The sequence below is a fragment of the Meleagris gallopavo genome, chromosome 8 (assembly GCF_905368555.1).
Source record: "Meleagris gallopavo chromosome 8, MGAL_WU_HG_1.1, whole genome shotgun sequence".
Classification (NCBI taxonomy): Eukaryota; Metazoa; Chordata; class Aves; order Galliformes; family Phasianidae; genus Meleagris; species Meleagris gallopavo.
In genome coordinates this window covers 20130007-20150345 of record NC_139411.1, presented here as the reverse complement: position 1 = coordinate 20150345, position 20339 = coordinate 20130007, and the positions used below count along the sequence as shown (strand labels likewise).

The following is a 20339-nucleotide window of genomic DNA, read 5'->3' as shown; positions in this document are numbered from 1 at the left end:
ACTCCAAATGTTAAATTCAGATTGTTTATTGTAAACAGAATAACTCTAGCACTCTGTCATACTGGCTGTGTCACATGCACCCAATTCCACATCAACTGCTTAAAATAGCACTTGCAAAAATTACAGTTATGTAATAATAATTTATGGTTTCTTACATAAACTAATTAACAAGCACTAAAATTGAATTACAGTGTATCCTAGGTAGTTTTTTATTGCTTGTAGACACTGCAGCTTTGGGTCCATTATGATGAACCCATTAGTATGCCTGAGTTTATCAAAATTTACTGCTATATCAAACTCAGAAACTCTAAAATGCTGGAGAACACTTAAAAGCAATTAAGAGGTGTTGAAAAACCATGTATTTCCACATTCAGTCACAGAACTTTACAATTCCACATTTTTCCTGGGGAAAATGTTATTTGTGAGCTTGTGCTAAGTACACTGCCATTCCAATTCATATATATCATTTGTTAGAGTTCATAGTACTTCCACTAATATTTATTTATTCATTTTTAATAGAAGCAATTTGATTTTATTCACCATAAGAGTGGTATGTTTAAATACCACTAATTCCCAAAATATATATTTTTATAATATGCTGTCAAAAGTTTTAATATATATATATAATACAAATATTTTTACTAGAAGAAAACTATAAACAAAAGCAAAAGAGTAAAAAGTCCATTTTACATGGAGGATCCACGAAAAACATGGTGAACAAAGACACCTGTACTGTTTTTGCTTATACCATGGCCGATTTTTTTTTCACCTCAGGCTACAAAAAGTGCTAGCAGACTTTCCTGGCAACAGGTTACATCACAGACTACCATCAAATTTATTAAAGAGATGTTCAAACATGTCCTGTTAGCCTTAAAATCAGCTAGTACAGACTCAAATAAACAAAACTTAAAGCCCTTAAAGCATTCATTTAACTGCTTTCAAAGCCAGCATTACTACAACATTGACTCAACGACAAGAACACCCCCGTTGAATATTCCAGGACTCTGATGTACACATACATGACACATTTAATGTCAGGGCCTCAGTTTTAGGTTATAGTAGGAAGCAAACTCTCACTAACACCTCTGATATAGCAAGGGCTCATTACGAACAGATTTTACGTCTTGAGTGCTTTGCATCCTCTATCCTGTCTGAACAATTACAATCAATTTTATGCATTAAACTTGTAAGAGAAGTTAGTAAGATGTTCCTTTATCTTTTTCTATTTGAGGTGTTTACCCTGATTTGCTGTCTCAAGTGGAAGACTACTGCAGAAGGCAGTAGACTTAGTAAAATGTTAATACAATCTCCAGTCTTCACCAAGTTATGATATATCTATACAATATTTCAGCATAATTCTTGATCCTTGGGTTTCATACAATCCTCTTAAAAGGAGTAGAAAGGAACATTTTGTGATGTAACCTGAACTGCACATCATTGCCATAACTTCTGCTAACCCAGTACTGCTATACCAGCACTGCTCCATCTCAAGTGCCCTCTTGAAGGACAAAAGGACCCAAAGAGATGTAAAAATAAATCTGATTCCTTACAGGGCCTGTATTTGACATTCATCTGTTCTGCAGTCAAGAACTAATTCATGCTTAAAGTTATTTGCACTAGTAAGTACTTGACTGAGACCCAATAACAAGAAAGGCAAATTGTACTGGTGGAGAACTCATGTAGTCTATGCGCAACTGAAAATAAAAATGACACCAAATAAAGTATCTCATACATCATATGGAAACAATTCAGAATAATACTGAAAAACTGAAGAGGATATTATCAAGACAATACTAGGACAACACTTTTGACAACAAAAGTATGTTGGACTGTTGAAGTGTTTCCAGCATTTCACGAGTTTTAATATAAAATGTCCCCAAATTTATATATAAAGATTAAAATCATGTCCATATCTTCAGTTATTTTCATTAAGACAATTCTTTCACTTATTACTATGTTATCAATTTATCTTTTTTTCCCCCTCCACTGGTTTTCACCAAACTTAAATAAAAAACGTGTTATGTTGATTGCATTAAGGATCAATTTTAAAAGTCACATTCAACACAACACTTCAAAAAATGTGAAACTCTATTTTAAGAAGAATTATTGAACCCATCCCATTCTTTTCTCACCCTCCTCCAGATCCCAGGAAGATTGTTTTTGGGCTACTAAATGTTGTTGATTGTTTTTCAGGAATAATGAGGATATTTCAAGCAATTGTTTGCTCCAGAAGCTTATTTTATCAAAATTAAAGTTTGAAGGGGTACACTATTTCAAAAATATACTGCATCTACAAGTTGTTATTATTATTATTACTATTGTTTTCAGTTGATTTTGGTTTTCAACAGGTTGTCTGTAATATAAATGACACATGACCACAACTGATTTTTCTATACTCTCTATGCCTAACACACATCTAATGTCAAATGAACCACGAAAGAATTTGGGACGTTCATAATGGACAGAACCATTTATCCTAGCAGTCTTTAATAATTTTGTTCATCATGAAGTCCCCTGAAACCACATCAGTGCTGATCATTTGCATTTCTTCATCCATTGAGGTTCTTCACAGTTTTGCAGCCATGAAATTGATATGTGGTTTCACCAGTGGAAAGAGTGGCAGACTGCGCTTGAACTCTGTCATATTTTCAATCACACTTGGCTGTAAAGAAGTGTATGCAAGAAAATCTGTTCAATTATCTTTAATGAGAAGAGCGAGAAATTCCCCACAAGTTATTCTACACCTACGTAAATATATACATGTCTTTTTTTCTTTCAATGATTCAACATTTCATTATTACAGAATTTTCCCAAATAAAATGGTATTACTTCTGAAATGAATGGTTTAATATCTACTCCAAATAATTTAAAACAATAACTGTAATGCGGCGGTTGCATTATTAATTACATCAGGTAATTTAGAAAATGCAGAGTTAAGTTTGTAAAAATAACAGCAATTCAATGAGCTATTATTTGTAGCTGCTGCTATAAAGTCACTTTTTAGCACTTAAGTCAAAACAAATATATCTATATTCAATTCACACAGAAATTTCTACCATGGTGATTACCTCACCTATAAGCACTGAATAAGAAGAATACAGATCTACAACTGCTTTGCAAAAAGAATCACCTATTGGGACAAACACATTTCTTCAAGCAATTTCACCTCAACCTCATTTGAGGTCCAGGAATGGCTCCAGTGCTATCATATCTATTTACACGAAACAGCAACACTGAGTCTATAACACTTGTATGAATAGAATTTGCCAAACTGCTTCATTCACAGGGTATATTAATCCACATTCACAGGAATATTTCATCCTTTAAGTCCATGACCAGTAAGTGTGGAGTTTTGTTTTCTGAACAGATTATAAGTTTACTGATGCATATCCATCCTTCTCTTGGCAATTCACACATCCTAACACACAAGCTCAGACAATCATAATCTGTATTTTATTCTGTAGTGTAGACACTCAGAAGAGCTACCTACTTCTATTCTGTTTCATTTCAACGGAACAGAAGGAACAAAGTTAATAGCACAGATTGTTTAAAAAAAAAAAAAGATAAAAATCTGTTATTAAAGACAACCATGCATGTAAAAAAAGCTAAAAAAAAAGAAAAAAGAAAAAAGAAAAAGAAAACCAACCTGCAAAAGTATAAATGTCAAGAGGTTTGTACTTTCTCCCTGTAACCTTACTCAATAGTTCTAGACTTTCTTTAATAAAGCCTGGGATTTTATGTGTTGTTTCTTTTTACCTGTGGTAGTAATGGTGCTGGTGCCAAGTTCACGTCATTTTGGCATGGAAATTCTCCAACAACAGGGCCTATTTAACATCATCAAAATTAATTTAGAACCACAACTCAATTAGTGCCTTTCATATAGCAAATTGGACAGATCAAGACATGAAACACAGGATAACAGTAATCTTCAGGTATCTCTAAATAAGCTTTTTGAAGCTTTTGCTTTTATACTCATAATTACCTTTAGAAATACAAGCAGATTAATCCTTGATTTTATTTGAGAACACATGCTGAGGCAGTGTGGTTTTTTTTTCATTTTACTTACATGTACGGAGAATGTAGCAATAAAAAGAGCTGACGTACTGGACAATAAATACTTAAAACTGTTTTTCAGTAAAAACTATGTGAACAGTATTAAATGCCAGTGATATATGCAATAACAGCACATCTGTGCTCCAAAGAGAATCTTTCAGTAGGACATGCTTATGGAGACATGGGGATTACTCCATATACCAAGTCCTCTTTAGCAACCCCAAGTCTTTCCTGCCTGTCCCATGCACCCTCTACTTATTCCAATCCCACACAAACTTACTAAATCCAATCAACCTGTCTCACATGTGTATGTTATGCAGTTCCTTAAATCTTTCTTCCTCAATTTCCAAACTCAAGTTTCAATTCTAACTTTTACACTGGGAGTTCAGAAAGTTCCACCATCCTAATCTCCTACATCTCTACTACTTCTGATTATTTTCTACTGTCCGTGGAAATGTGTCTGCCTCCATGAGGAAGGAAACTCCCTGGGAGTCTTTTCAGCCTCCTTCATGTTACCCTCTTCAGCAGTTGCATTTCTTCTTCGCTTGGACTCACAGGAAATTAATCAAAGTCCCAGCTTCTCTTTCATGGCAGAAAAAGAGGCCAATTGTCAAATTAAATGCCTTAGGAGTTGTGGAATACATGGAGAGAAGGCTATGCTTTGCTATAATCACTGTAAGAGTTAAGTAGTTGCTAGGCTTCCTCCCATGCTCCTCTTGGCTCAGGAAGATACCATTCCAAGTAATAATAAACCACTTGGCAATATAGTTACTTTATTTTTATAAAGTTTTCTAAAGTTAGTCACAGTACTAGAACTAATTCTATTTAGCTAGCAATGATTACCCAGGAAAGATACTTTGGAGCAAGTCTCCCTTACTCAGCTGAAGAATTATGATTTCCGTGGTATCATAAAAATCATTCTGATGCTGGAAGGAGTTTCATAAGAGGCACACAGGTATCTGCTTCCTTCCGTTCTACAGACAAATTTCTAACAGCAGTGCTATGCATGCCAGAATTTAATTCTAGCATGAACTCATAAAAAATTAGCACAAAACAACGTAAGTTTTTCCCTCTCTACAAGATTGTTTTATGTACTTATTTATTGTTTATTAACTGGAAACACTATTAGCCTTTTCCTCCTGGAATTCTAAAATGGAGTAGTAGAGTCTACAATGCATAGATAATCTAAAATATTTGAAAACAAAACCTAAACAGACTTTCTCAAGTTATATTAAATGCAACATCTGGCATTCCTGGAGGGTTACTTTATATTTGCTTTTTCTTTGAGAGTGCTTGAATAATGAATCGAGGACATTTTCTAATTGTTAGAAAAGCAATCATTTTATTGATAACTGCAATTTCTAACTTTGGGGTTTTAGGTGTACATCAAAATATTTTATTTTGTAAAGAAATTCTATTTAATGATATCAATATACTTTTGAATGGCTGAAGAACTTGGCCACAAGTGTCAACTGGAGAATTTGAAGCACCTATATGAAGAAAATCTTAAGAAAAAATACTCTTTCCTCTCCAACATATGCAATCTCCAAAGCTGGATTTTTCTTTAAGTACATTTATATAATACGACAAGAGTATTTTTAACTAGGACATGCTTGAACACAAACTGATTAAATACTATATTCAACACAGTACTTACAGGAATCCATTTCCCTTGCAAGGACATGTACTGAAACCTTGTGTCTTCTGGGAGCATCAATTGCCAACAACACCTAGAGTAAACAATATCAATTATTTCAGTTGTGGAAAGTATCAATCACAAATATATAAATATAATCTCTAAAAGAATGACAGCATTTACATTTTAATTTTGAGCTTTAAAATGAGGGTGAATTTTGAGACGTCCCTTTAAGTATTATTAAAGGTAACCCATACCTTGAATCATTTTAGAATCAAGTTGTTTACAAAATTCATGTACTACTTAGGACTCAAACCATTCAAACAAAGAATAACCAACAAACAAAAATCCTGGAAGTAACAAATTCAGCTATAAACTATCAAAGTATCAGGATTACCACTTAAAACCCTAGCAAACTTTTGCCCTGAGCGCAATTAAACTCAGCAGAGCCAGCTCACCAATCTAGAGTTATTTCTACTCTGGAGTACTGGTTAATCATTTATAGAGCATTACTGTAAGTAGAAAAGTATCAATTCCCACAAACACAGAACATGCATACTTGCTGAAGTTATCAAGCTACTGGAATTCCATTTTCTAAGTTTATGTTTGCTGTGTGTCTTCACTCATGCCATCATACTGTGAAAAACATGTGTTAGGGTTCACTGTGTCACTGAAGTAGTAACCAGCTCAAAGCAGTAAGATTGGATCTCTAATACAAATAGAAGATAATGCAAGAATGACCCTGGTAGTGAAATGGATAAACACAGATAGATTACAAAAGCGAAACAATTTTGAATGACATCTCTTTCCAAGTAGTATTAAACTACATGACTAACTTACCTTGTAGAACTGTATGATATCATCCTTGGTCAGGGTCTTGAGATACGCCACTTCAATGTTATCTGCACAATAGTAAAAATTAGAACAAGTCTGCAAATCATAGCTGGTTATTTGCACACTAATTCTAAGTATTTATTCTTTCCTGAAATTAACTGCAAGTGATATGCTTTTCATTCTTAACTTAAAAGCTAACACTTGTACCACTAAAAGTGTCGATGGAAGCTTGGAAGAAAATTATACTTTAACTAACATCCTTTGTGACTGGGACTTACTAAAAAAAAAAAAATGCATGTTTGAAGAATACTGATTGCATTGTATATTATTCAGTAGCTAAAAAATAATGTGTCTATTTTCTATGTCATCTTCACATCAGCATTACGTATTTCTAATGCAGACTGATTGCAGAGTTTTTATTAACAGTTAGGAAAGATGGCATGAATTTTTTTAAAATAAACATGAAGAACAGTGACAGCCTAAATCATATTTCTTAAGGAACAATCACCTTTCAGATATTTGATGACAAGTATGCCTCAGTAGCTACATCAGATTACATAAGTTCAACTGTAATAAACTAGTAATTTTATATCACTCAAGAATTAGTGTTTTTATTGTAGGTATGCTTGCATTTCTTAGGATTAGCAGATAGATCAAGAAAGAAAAGTGTGTAAAAGAATATGCAGCTAATAAGTTGGTGAAGCATACAGAAAATAGTTCATATGAAGTTTTAAAGGGAGGAAATTCAAGAACATGATGATGACAGACAATATTGTAAAGTCTGATGTAAAACAGTAGAAGTAATAATAATGTTAAATCCTAAAAAACTTTTTCACTTCTTAAGGCTGGAATACGCATTTCTGATTTGACAAATATAGTCATTTGAGAATCATTTAATGCAATCGAATTCTCAGTGGACAGAAGGGAATTAAAGATATGAGACTCAAGGGAAATAGTAAGTTTAGTGGAATTCAGATGGGCTTAAGTTTTCACACTAATCTTTAAACTGAGCCATGAAATCTTGTCAGTATCTCTCATTGTCTTGAAACCAAGCCAGACAACAATTTGAAATTTTTCATTATTACAAGAGTTCAGTTAGTCTACAAAAAAAGACTACTCGCTATGAAAGGCTGACACTCTGCATGTAAAGCAAAAGAGAAGTCACGATACAGAGTGAGTCTTCTGTAGGCAGCATATTATGCACAAGAGATGGAAAATTATAGCTTTAAGTAAGAGTTGAGACATGAAAATGTGATGAAAGGCTGATCTACATCTAAATCTGTAAGTGTTTTTTAAAGTTAAGAAACTAAAATCATTTAAGCATTGATTTCTCTTTCTTCATAGCAGACATTTTAGAAAGCATATAGTGAACTAAATAAAATTAGATTTAAAACTCCTATCCGTTATCTTTTAGAAAAAAAAAAAATCAAACGTATTTATTGTAGAAAATCAAATTAGATTTGTTTCAAAATATATCGTTTAGTGATAGAAAATTAAAGCTAGCTCAGACTATTACTTATATATCTAGGTATTTTGGATTTAAAATTTTCCAACTTTGATACAACTTCAGCAGCATGTGGGATCACAGTATTATGCTATCACTGTAAATAACTGCCTGTCCATTTTCAGTAAGAACAGCAGAAGCTGGATTTCAATCAACCTTCTACAAGCTTATAACTATCCAAGCATTGTGGCTTAAAAAAAATAATTCATATTCCTACTAGGCCTACTCTAAGTTGAGACAGGTCACGTGTTGGCTAAGTCTGTTGCCACTGTCGTTGATTTCTTCTCATTCTCACAACAGAGCTACATGATGTCAGCAGGATTCGTATTCATGTCTACACTGTCAGGAATGTCAAAGTGCATTTGAATGCATCTCAGTCAAATGTTAGGCACATATGTAATACACATGTTAGAACATCACAGAAAGAAATTTAAGCTTATACAACATCAACAATTGCATCCAAGCCACTTCCAATCCTTGACCTACTCCTTGTCTCACAGAGGCTTAAAGGAAAGAACTGAAGGTCAGTGAAATACTTCTTGTCCCTGTCATATAGTAAACACCAGGAAGCAGGATTATCCTCTATTATTAAAGGCTCTACTGCTGTGAGAGCATGGGCTGCACAAATGAGAAACTTTTCTCAGGTCAAAATGAAGAAAAGTAGCCTAGAGGACTGAAATCACAAAAAAACATAGAAATTATGCACAGACTACAAACGTATCTAAACTACAGCACTGAAATTTAAGGGAATTATAATCTTTCTTACCTCTGTCAAAGTTATACTGCTGAGAAATTATTTCTCCCCAGTATTTAGCACATTCTGCAGACAGCTTCTTTGGTTTGTCTAGACGACGAATTGCTAAAGCTTGGATGTGTTTTTGGAAGGCCTCTTCTGTCATATCTTCTATACATTTCTCCATAGTCTTTAAGAATGCTTCAACTCTGCTTTCTAAATAATGTGGGGGCTTTTCAGATTGGATAATAAATCGCAGACCCTGTATGCCGTTTGCCCGACGTGGACCACTGAACACAATGTAACCTTAGCAAAACAAGAACAGTAACAGATTTAAAGAAATCCCTTGTTCAAGCATTAAGTATGCCAAACATGGCCATTTTGATAGAGATGTGGAAGAAATGATAGGGGTGTGGAAGAAATGAAGCGTACTAACAAAAAACAAAAGAAATTTTGTCATCAGTATTAGGTAATCAGAAATCAAGTTGTACTGTACTGCTTAATTGGACTCAACACCAGGTACTTAGTATTTTTCTATTGTCTGATCTGAATTCACTTTGCACTATTTCTTGTATCTTAATTCGATACAAAGAAACTATTCCTCTCATTTCTACTTGCAGCTTTACCTTATCTGATCCTTTCCTAAGGAAGGTAAGTCTTTACTCTTACTCCCCTTTTTGTAACAAATCTGTCACATTTCAGTCTTGTAGATGTTGTTTTATAGCTCTCTAATCATCCCTTGATTTTTTGTCAAAACTGGACATAGTATTTCAAAATCCTTATATGAACAGCTCAGAAATATTGTGAATGTTGGAAGCTCTTTTTTTTAATCTCAGTGTTTCTTTTAGACAACAGCTTGACACTGCTCATATATGTTCTACATCTGATCCACAGTAACCTAGCGATTGTTTTCCACATAACTGCTACGTAGCCAGTTGTCTTCTATCTTGCGTCTGTGCTGTTGATTATTCCTGCCAAAATATTCCCATCAAATTGCATCTTATTTGTATTCAAGCCATGTTTCCAAAATGTCAAACTAAGTTTGAATTCTAATTCTGTCTTCCCACACACTTGCCTCTTCTCCCATCTTAGTAATCTGAAGATTTAGTAAGCCTAAACTCTTCTATCATCCAGTGCATTTTAAATCCTAAGTAACACTGGATGACAATAGAGAACCATTCTTACTAATTTTCTGATCACAACGTTCCATCCAAACGTGAAACTTTCTGAATTCAGGTGCTCTCTCTAGCTTGTTTGAAAATGTTACACATCTTTCATACTATCGAGATGAGATGCACAACAATACCATTACCACCATTACCACCCAGCCAGGCAGACAACGCATTAAAAAAATAATAATAATAAAATAAATAATAAAAAAAAAGGTTACTTTGACACCACTTTGCCTAGTAATTGTTTCTTAGTTGTCTCCTATGAGTTTACAACTGGCATGATAGCATTTAGAATTAGAATGAAACTGACAGATCTGTAATTTCCTTGCTCTTCTCTTTTATTTCCAAAAGAAATGTGTAACACTTAGTATCTTTATTTTTCCAGTACCACACTTACCATCTGAAAATTCTTAGTTACAAGATTTCTAGTTCTAGGTATCTAGTATTTTGTTTTTAAAATATAGAATTCATCATACCTGAACTCTTCAAAAAACTACTACTTTTCCCTTCGTTTTTCTTATACTGCTGAAGTATTTATTGAATGAGTCCCATATACTTTCTCTACTATTTAATAGACTGATAACTCTTGAAATTCTTTCTCCCTTAGCTTTCTCAGAGATCTTATTAACAATTTCATTGAGTTTACTGATTTTTGCTGGTATTTCTGCTGTCTTCCCTCCTAAGTCTGGTGAACTCCCTCATTTGGCAATCACACCACACTGGTTTCTGTACTGACATAGGCACATAGTTCTTCCTCACTGATTTCCCCACATCCTCTTTAACAGTTATCTCCAACTTCTGTAAGAAACCAACACATTCCAAAAACTGGCTAAACCACCTGGGTCCTGCCCTACTTTCAAGAGATGTCTAGACTGATATGATGTTGGGAGATTCTTCTAGCAGCTCACAAGAAATCTCATTTTGCCTGATCTCCCTGGTAATTCATAACACTGTAACGGTACCAATGTTTTTTTTCCATTCAGTCATTATACCGAAACATCCCTCTGACTTTCACCTTCACCTTTGAAAAATAAACAAAAAACTTAAAAAAAAAAAAAAAAAAAAAAAAAAAAACAAAAAAAAAAAAAAACACCTAAAAAAAATAAAAAAAATAAAAAAAACAACTAAAAATCTGATGGTACTACTTATTAATATGTCAATCCTGCAAACTGTTATGCAAGTCCTTGTCTCTCTCTGTTATCCAATATGGAATAGCCTGACCAGTTTTCAGTCTTACCGGTTCAGATAAATGATTTTTTGTTCTTCCTAGTGGACAGCTGTATTCTTAACACGCCTGAAGTGCATGTTAATGCTACTTCGTTAGTATTGCAGCTTACCATTACCCACACAGCTGTATACCTAAGCTAGAGGTCGTAAATCCTTCCACTTGGAAGTAGGATCACAAGCAGAAAAGACTAAACTGCTGCTGATTCTTTAAGAAGATCTAAAATTTAGGAATTGATCTTATCTCCTTCTGGTAAAAAGAAAGAAATTCTGCACAGTTGTTCTGTTGTTGTTGTTTTTAAACTAGGGATGATTTCAGATATTTAAGACTAATCTTAAGAATTAGCTTGCTTATTCTCAGTTTAGAATTTGTGAACAGTAACATTCCTTTGAGTCATCAGCAGTTAAAATGATTTGCATTTGCCATTTGTCCTTTAAATGGCATTCACTGAACAGGGAAAGAACGCCTCATCATGTCTCATGCAAGTGCGTGAATATTCATGCCTGGGTTTATACAGACAATAATCACTATGGGAATACTTACCTAATTGTTCCTTAGTGCGCAGAGTATTGAAGCATGGTTCTGAGATAATTTGACAAAAGAGCTCCAAAAACATATTCTCAGAAGTGCTCTGCATATCTGTCTGGTAATATATTTCAATGCCACAATTGTTATGTACTTCATTTCTCTGTTGATACACAAACCATCCCCCTAAAAGACAAACATAAAACAGTTAGATTACAGTTTAAGTAAACAGGCACTGTTTACTTGAAAAGCATATATTTTTGTTGTCCAGTATTAAAAATGGCTATCACTTGTGGAATCCAATTAAAATAAATGGTTCAGGACTTTTAAAGCAGAATTTCCACTAACAGATCACACACACTTTTCAAGTAACAGGAAAAGAAAAGATTAGTTTAATACATCATGACATAGCTTGAACACATCAGAAAGTAGCTAGAAGCTTGCTGTTTCTCAAGCAAGTAGTTTGGAACCGAAGTTCCAAAACTGCACTGCCTTGAATGCAGTTTCTAAAGACAAACAAAAACATTATAAACATTTTGTGAACATTAAAAATAATTCCGTATTTAATAACAACGGTTTCTTCAGTTATATGGTAAAAGACGTGTAGAAGACAATGTGAGAGATCTTATTTCCATAGAGCATTCAGAGTGAATTAGGACTGAAGGTCAACTTATGCACACGGATTAAAAGTGAAATCAAATATACAAAAAAATATATGTATATATTTGTGTATAATTTTACTTACATAAAACCACAGCCTAATTTGCTACATCTACAGTTTAAAATAATTTGAAATAAATCTGATTTTGAAACAAACTCCAAGCAACAGAGTATTATTCATCTTAAAATGCCATTAGCAGACCAAGAACCTTGATTTAACGTGCAACAAAAAAATTTGAAGTAATAATTTAACTTACTGTCAGGAAGTTGCACTTCTCTGTATCTCACTAGCTGACTGGGAAGGAGTGGCTTTGTATGAGCATGCTCAATAAGAGTGTCCTCAACCATTTGCATAATTCCTAGTGCAGCCTTGAAGAGAAAACACAAGAACTGACGTCCATATACAAGTGTGTTAAAATGAGGAAGGAAAAAACAACTTTATTTTTTCCCTGTTATTAATCAAGCGCTACATGCATTCAGCAGTCACTAGCAGTGTTTTCTAACATCTTCTGCTAGTGAAACATCACAGAGCTAATGTAACAACATCTTGTGAGAAATTCTGTTATGCCAGCCTTCCAAAGATAGAATGTAAAATTGTATACGTTTTACATATAAGAAAGATATTGGGTGTTGGTTTTGTACATACTTTCAAATATTTAGTTAAATTTACTACATAATTACAACTAACTATTTTCGATGAAGACAAAACAAACATTTTCTGCTTTTTATTCCCACAGACACAACTGAGAGCAGAGGGCTATTTTTTATGGACTAACATTCCTGCACAGCTTCGTACAAAGCAATTCATTTAGCAGAATCACGGATTCTTGAAGCTTTGTAAGTTAGCCTGCTACTTACAAATGGAATAGCAGGATCTGCAGCATTTTTATGCAGCTTGATCACATTACAGCAATAACATGTAACACAGACTTGAAAATATTTAGATCTAAGCTGTTGTTTTTTTTTTAATTAAATTTCCAAGAGCAATACAAGGGCAGCACTCAGCCTAGTAAATCAAAAGTGGAAAAAATGACACCATGACAGTCCCATAAAGATAAAAAGAAGTACAAAGTCAAATTATGTAATCACACTGACAAAGCTGCTTTAAGATCTGAGAAGGTTAAACTAGCCTTTCATTTCTAATGCTACTTTTAAATAAAAATTGTGTTATTAAAGAAAGTATCACACCAACCTGTTTAGTTATATTGCCATGGAGAAGAGCTTCAATATGTAACCGTGACAACAGTTGAGATATAAAGGCCTTGAGGCGGGGAAGAGTGACATCTAGAATAGATATCAGGACAGTTAAATCAATTACCCGCATTTTTACATTAAGAAGTACCTAATTCATTTCTAGATGTGGTATATTTCTTATAGGAGCAAAAAGACGTTGTCATAAAAAAACCTGAATCTCTCCTTATAAATGCAACCCTGGAAAGCTTCCAGGTCTAAATAGCAGTGCTCATCATATAGCTTGCTTTGCTTAGAATTCACGTATCGTCTGACCCAGATTCCAAAAAGAGAAGAAAAAAAAGAGCCTTCTGAAGTCTTCTTTCCAGTCATTCCAAGCAAACATTCATTCTCCAGAGAAAATAGTAGCAATCATTTAGGTGGTGTTCCAAAATAAAGCTATTAATTAAACAAGAAAAATGTAATTTGTAATGCTTGAGAAACACACCGTACATTTACCATCTCAACTAAAAAAAAATCAGCTGAAATAGTGTTTTGATGCTATCCCTGTAATAAACAATACACAACAAAAATATTTTTTGCAATATATCCCAAAGTACACGCACACGTGCATTCTATGTTAGCTTACCTTTGTAAAGCAGTTTTGATATATAAATCAAAATACAACATACAGAATCAATGGAATGGGAGAGGATGAGTGGATGAGATGTTCTTCCTGAAGTTTACAAATACATTGTTAATTCCCTGACTCTACATGAACCCCTACTTCTTTTTATCTTAAATGTGCATTACAAAACCTTTGGAAAAGCACATGGTCCTTTTATTGCTGCATAATCCTAATCTTAACTTGCACTATTAATAAGCAGTTCTATAGACAAAAAAAGATGACTTGCTTTGAAGGAGAGAGGATGCGAGGAAAATAAAATCAGACATGAATTCCCTGTATTTCAAGCAGATTTCCTGCATTGCTAAGCAGACAGGATTCCAGTCCAGCATTCTTTTTAAACATTCTTATGCTGAATAGAGTAAAAGTAATTTCATAAAGATGACTTAGAAAAGGAACACAACATCTGTTTGGCTTTGAAATTCAACAGTCATTAAGCTGAACTCACTGCCATGAAAATTGGCATTAGCTTTCACATGGACTTCACAATCTCTAATGTGCCTGCAATCATTCAAGAGACCAGCTAAACATCTGCATTTCTATCTTGGAGCAATCCTGTGGAAAAACTCCTGCACCTCTGTGCAGCTGAATTCAGGCATCTAATGAAGTAATGTTAAGCATCAGAACTTCAGACAGTATGGTATGTGCCAGCCCAATAAGTAAGAATGTGAATTCTGAATCACATCATCACATCTGAATCAATTACATCTTTCAAGTTGTAATTTCTTCTTCTTCTCCCCAAATGGGGGCACTTGCTTTTTGTTAACAACCACAGCCTTCTTTATTCTTAACTTTTTTTTTTTTTTTTTTAATTATTTTCTACAAAAATGGAAATGTGTGTTGGGAAGTACAGCACAGCTAATACATTCCAATGTATCTGCAACGTGTCAGCTGGAGTCCAAATGAATTCAGTGCTGGCTACGCCACACTCAGGCTCATATCCACAAAGTGGGCTACCTTAGCACTGGCAAGAAGCTGCATCAGATTAATGGCAGAGTCAGATCAGACTGAGTCCATAGCTTTGTACGGTCGTTTGGATGACCTATTCAACTTTCCAGAAATTGGAGGGCATCTTCCATAAGAAAAAAAAAAATTAAACAAACAAAAACAAACTTTAGAATTGGCAGAGCGTTACCATCAAGAGCTTCTTTTAATTCATCTTTGGTCCAAGCAACTTCTGTCATCAGGAGTCGCAGATAATACATTGCATGCTGGTGAGGCTGTTCAGCCCTGAAGTTGTTAAGTGATCTCATGTACTGAAACAAAACAATTTTAAGTTCAAATTACGGATCTCTATTCCTACATGTGAAATATTAATTCTGTCCTTTCAACTTTGTCTATCATCAAATAAGTACATTTTGAATGTCAACAACTGTCTTTTGCCTGTTAGCACAGTTTTAAAAATGGTTTAAGTCATTTTAGTAATAAGGTAAGTTATTCTAAGTTATTATAAACATTGCTTATACTAGAATGAAACCAAATTTCTCCATAAAATTAATGGCTGGAAGATAAATTGTTGTATTCTAATCCTAAACAAACACTAAGATGAAGTTGATGTAGGTAGGAAATACACATTCTATGATAATTGTCCAGTGGGAAAAAAAAACAACCAAACAAACAACATTTCTTTCTAACCATTTCAGCCTAGGGAAAATGCAGATTCATCTGGAAAATTCTTTGCACTCTTAGCTTGGATAAAATACAAGAGAATAATCAATGAGCCCGCCACAAAGAAACTTTCCCAGTCCAGTTGCACCTTTGCAAAACAAAAAACCTTTTTTCTCCTGGAGAAGAATTGAAAGCAGAAACTAATAATTTCAGCAAGCTGAAATCTGGTTCTACAGAGATGCTAATTAGCATATTGCATCCATTACAGGAGAAAAGTTCGTTTCAGCTCACATGGGTGAGAAAGAGCAACTGTTAAGTTGCTGAGGATGCATCCCTTTCTGTTCCAAACAGAAGAAAGCTGGTACCTCTCTAGTCTGTCCTTATTCTATACAAATTGTCTGTGCAATGAAATCTACAAAACATGCGTAAATACAGACACAAAGCTTAAATGAACCATAAATACAGAAACGTCTAGAACTAAAAGAAAACCACCCCAAGCAGATCATTCACAGACCCGTGGGTTTGGCTTTTTTGTTTTGTTGTTGTTGTTGGGCGTGGACTTGTTTTAGCTTTACATTTGTCACACCCAGTTACAACCTCCTAATTTATATTCCATATATAGAGATCAGTCATTCAATTTTGGAAATTCAGTTTCCAGAAGACAACATATATTTAAACAACTGATTATTTCTGCACTGAATGGTCTTGGGCCAGGAGCAGAGCTCCTCTTCACCTCTGGGGAGAAGAAACATTGCAGATCTCCACACCTCCCTTCCCCCTTCATGCTATGTCTAGATTGCATTGAAGATTTTCTAAATTGTAAAACAATATACATGATTTTTTTTTTTTTTTCTCCTTCCTGAATTCTACTCTCATCAAAGCAAGCTGCAATCTCTTAGTCAACTGCAAGAAAGACTGACTGAAAGTAGATTCACGGGCTATTTTAACCTAAGAATGTAATACAGATACAATGGAAAACTCACAAATATTAAAAAAAAAACAAAACAAACAAAAAAAACAAACGAGAAATGCTTCTAGAGTCCTAGTGAGACTGGATTTAACTTTATCTAGATGGATAATTAGTCCTCAAGATTACACTTCAAGTCAAATGTTAAATTATTCTAAGGTGTGAATTTTTCCATGTAGCTTACCGCTTCCTTGATAATTTCAAATCTTTTTTCATCAATCTCAAAAGTAGCCATTTTCTCAATGATCTTCTTGAGCAAGATATGTTGCTTGTCATTATAACCTTTCACAGAAAGCTATGAAAAAAGTGCATAATTAGCTTTAAATGCATAACATAAAAAAAGAAAATAACTACCAAATCTCAAATGACTCAATGAACAATAAATTCTTGTATATTTGTCCAAGAGTTATGAATGCAGAGTATCCATGTAAAACTAGATGATGTAACCAAGTTGTTCTCAGAATAAAGATACTTCACGTAAGTACTGAGTTCAGTTCGTAAACAAGCTCAGAGTACTGAAGTGGTTTTACTCCAGGTTTTGCATGCCAGTAATGAAATTAGATTCACAGCCTTCTGAAATTGTCCCCAGTCTATGTTTAATCCTGTTTCACGTTATTTTTGTGCAACAAGACATTTTACGTAAATGGAAGTAAGCAGAAGCCCTAGAAAGGAAGTACTGACAAGAGCTATGCAATTTATAGTGAACAATGGTGCTGAGCTATAGATCTGATCATACAAATTTTCTGCAAAGCATACACAAAGTTAGGTCATTAAAAAACAAAAATAAAACAAAAATTGCTGTATGATCCCATCAACGCATAGAAAGTTTTGCCCAGTGAAAAGGGCTTTAGAAGACCTTTTAGGTTAAAAAAAGCTTCAAAATTTGGTATGTAGGAAAGGAAGTTTAATTAGATTAGTACAGTATCATTATTAGGGTAAAACCAAACAACATGCAGGTCAATTCCTGCTTTTCACTAGGAAAAAGCTTTTCTTCTGCAGTTACAGAAACACGTGTAAACACTGAGTTTGAAGAAAAAGCTATCATAAATGGATTTATGGCAAAAGGTTGACATCCTAAATTAGCATGAGAACTCTGTTTTATAAAAATGTAGGTGATTATTCTTAGTAGCATATAACCTTGCTTAAAGTTATCAACACAGTACAGATATACATACTGAATACAAAGATCTCTCATGATATAGAAAATAATATTGGAAATTCCCTGATATCAAAACAGAGGAACTGATTTTAGTATTTTAAAATATAGTCTTTATAGAACAGGAATGAAAAGTCCCTGTCCTAAATAAATAAATAAATCTCATATTTAAAATAACTACAATTCCAAACTGCGACTAAAAACGAAGAAAGATTAACCTCCCCCTCTGACCGTGAAGCACCAGCAAGCTTTGAGACTGAGAACAGGTAATCGTGTTTGAAGTTTAAGTGAATGCTACCAGAAAATGAGATATTAGATTTGTGTTGGCTAAAAAAAGAAACTGCAGGGATAAAAATCACAGTACTTTTTTCATACAGAAAATACAAGAACAATATACTCTCTTACAAAGAGATTTTGAAAATAATACAGGAAATTTTAACATAAATCTTGTTATATAATGATGGTCAACAAAAGCATTTAATAGAACTTCAAGGAAGACTATTTAAACCTCCTTCCATAAATCTCAGAGGTGAAGATAAATAAGAAATAACCACATCTCATATCATCATTATTTCTGAAGTAAATATAGTCAGCACTTGAAAATATGTTATAAAACATGTAATAAAATGCGCTCTAAAGAAAAGCCAAAAATGTCCAGCACTGAATTCTAACGAGCACATGCACCATCCATTTCCACAGCTCACTACAGCAGAATTAGATGACTATGACAAAATTGGTAGAGCTAAGACTCATTCAGAAACTTTAATCTTTTCATGTAGAAACTAGCAATAGTATTCTCAAGATTACCATGCAAGCAAGTAAAAATGTGAACCAGAATGCAACAGCTGCACCACACACGTGTTCACAAGACACTGCAATCTCAAAGAGGTCACTCAGACTGATTAAAATGCATTGTTTTGCTCTGCCTTTAATTCATGATATATACGCCAGGGAAAAAAACATTAACCATCTCATTTAGAAACGCAGAAGTCAAATGTTTTCTCCAAGCTCAATGGTTCACAAGCTGTTTCATTTCCTCCTATGTTTCTTTCTTACTTACAAGTATTGCATTCATTCCTGATGCAATGCCATAGACCAAACCTGAGAGGCGTGCTGCATATGTATACTCTTTTAAATCATCCTTCAACAACCTGATAAACAGGTATGTCATGTTGCAATGGAGAGGATCAGCATAAATGTAGCGACTAACAAAAAGAAAAACAAAAGAAATGCTTTGATACCTCAAGCAGTGACAAAGTAATGGATGAAGAAACATGACTGAAGAGTATGTATATGCAGCCTCATGACCAGTAGTTCTTGAAAAGGAAAGCTGAAGTATGTAATTTATATAATAGCATGAAAAGGGGGTCTTCTACCCCATCAGTCAGAAAGTTTTTAAGAGATATCTGGCAAACTGAAATAAAAATATAAGCTTGCATTAGGTTGCTTTTTTCTTTCTTTTAGATGGAGGAAGAAATCTTACAACTAATGCATTTCATGAATGACAAAAGAAAAAGAAGAAAATTTGCTTAATATGAATGGAAAGATTGTTGTAGACTTTGAACAAAATTCAACTTAAAATTCAAATCAAAGAAAGGATGGTTAATAATTAAGATCAAAAGGAGTAACAGCCTTAGACCCACAATGGAAAAAGCTGTTTTTTAAATAAAAGTTCTTCCACCAAATCAATATAAAAATGTTGATGAGTGGAAGTAGTTTTAAGTCTCTAATCTCTTCCTTGATATGGGTACTTACATACATCCCATAGATGGTATTTTGGAGATCATAGTTCAAGCCAGCTAGTTCTGCTGCATATGCATACTCGTTGAGGGAGTCTTTGAGTAGTTCAAGGTATAAATAGGCCATGTTACAATGCAAGGGATCCACGTAAGCAAATGGGCTGGAAGAAAGTGTTGAAAGTAAAACATGCAGTTTAAAATTACTTCTCATTTTCTTTTGGCCTTTTTAAATTTGATCTGAAGGAAGCAATATTTACTGCAAATATGCTGAGGGATCCCGTCATGAAGGTTTCCTATTTTGAAGCCAAATATGTATATGCCTGAAAATAACTACTTAGATCATTTATGGTCTCAGTGATGCTAAATACCTTAAAGACTCCAGAAATATTCCTTTACTTGTGCTGATAAATCAAGATATGTTATATTTATTTTGCTGCATGTCAGAACTCACCATGGGTAAAATAAACACAACCTGAATTAATTATTTAACAGATCAAAATGAAAACCTACATACTGAACATTAATTTGATTAATGCTTTTAATATTAACATTTTAATCAGAAAATAAACTAGTTATTACAGAAATTAAGACATTAGCAATTCACAGTACATGCGAACCTCAATTAGGAAAGAAGTTTTGCATACCCACTTTTACATCACAGTAATTGTTTGC

General features: G+C 33.9%; 1 protein-coding gene across 3 annotated transcripts in view; it reads right to left on the bottom strand.

Annotated features, from left to right (window-relative positions):
- Positions 1–10: 10 nt before the first annotated feature.
- The window catches only part of IDE (insulin degrading enzyme), a 53922-nt gene continuing 33593 nt past the window's right edge, over positions 11–20339 (bottom strand). For 2 of the 3 annotated variants that reach the window (XM_085229401.1, XM_085229399.1), the window contains exons 15-25: positions 19684–19828; positions 16957–17067; positions 15333–15453; positions 13535–13626; positions 12600–12711; positions 11701–11868; positions 8794–9066; positions 6530–6591; positions 5711–5783; positions 3757–3824; positions 11–2662 (exon numbers count right to left, since the gene is read on the bottom strand). In XM_085229401.1, the coding sequence (XP_085085527.1) occupies positions 2567–2662; positions 3757–3824; positions 5711–5783; positions 6530–6591; positions 8794–9066; positions 11701–11868; positions 12600–12711; positions 13535–13626; positions 15333–15453; positions 16957–17067; positions 19684–19828 (1321 nt within the window). In that variant the 3' untranslated portion in view covers positions 11–2566. Of the gene's footprint in view, positions 2663–3756; positions 3825–5710; positions 5784–6529; positions 6592–8793; positions 9067–11700; positions 11869–12599; positions 12712–13534; positions 13627–15332; positions 15454–16956; positions 17068–18988; positions 19134–19683; positions 19829–20339 lie in introns of all 3 variants that reach the window. The other variant, XM_085229400.1, reaches the window with a different exon arrangement.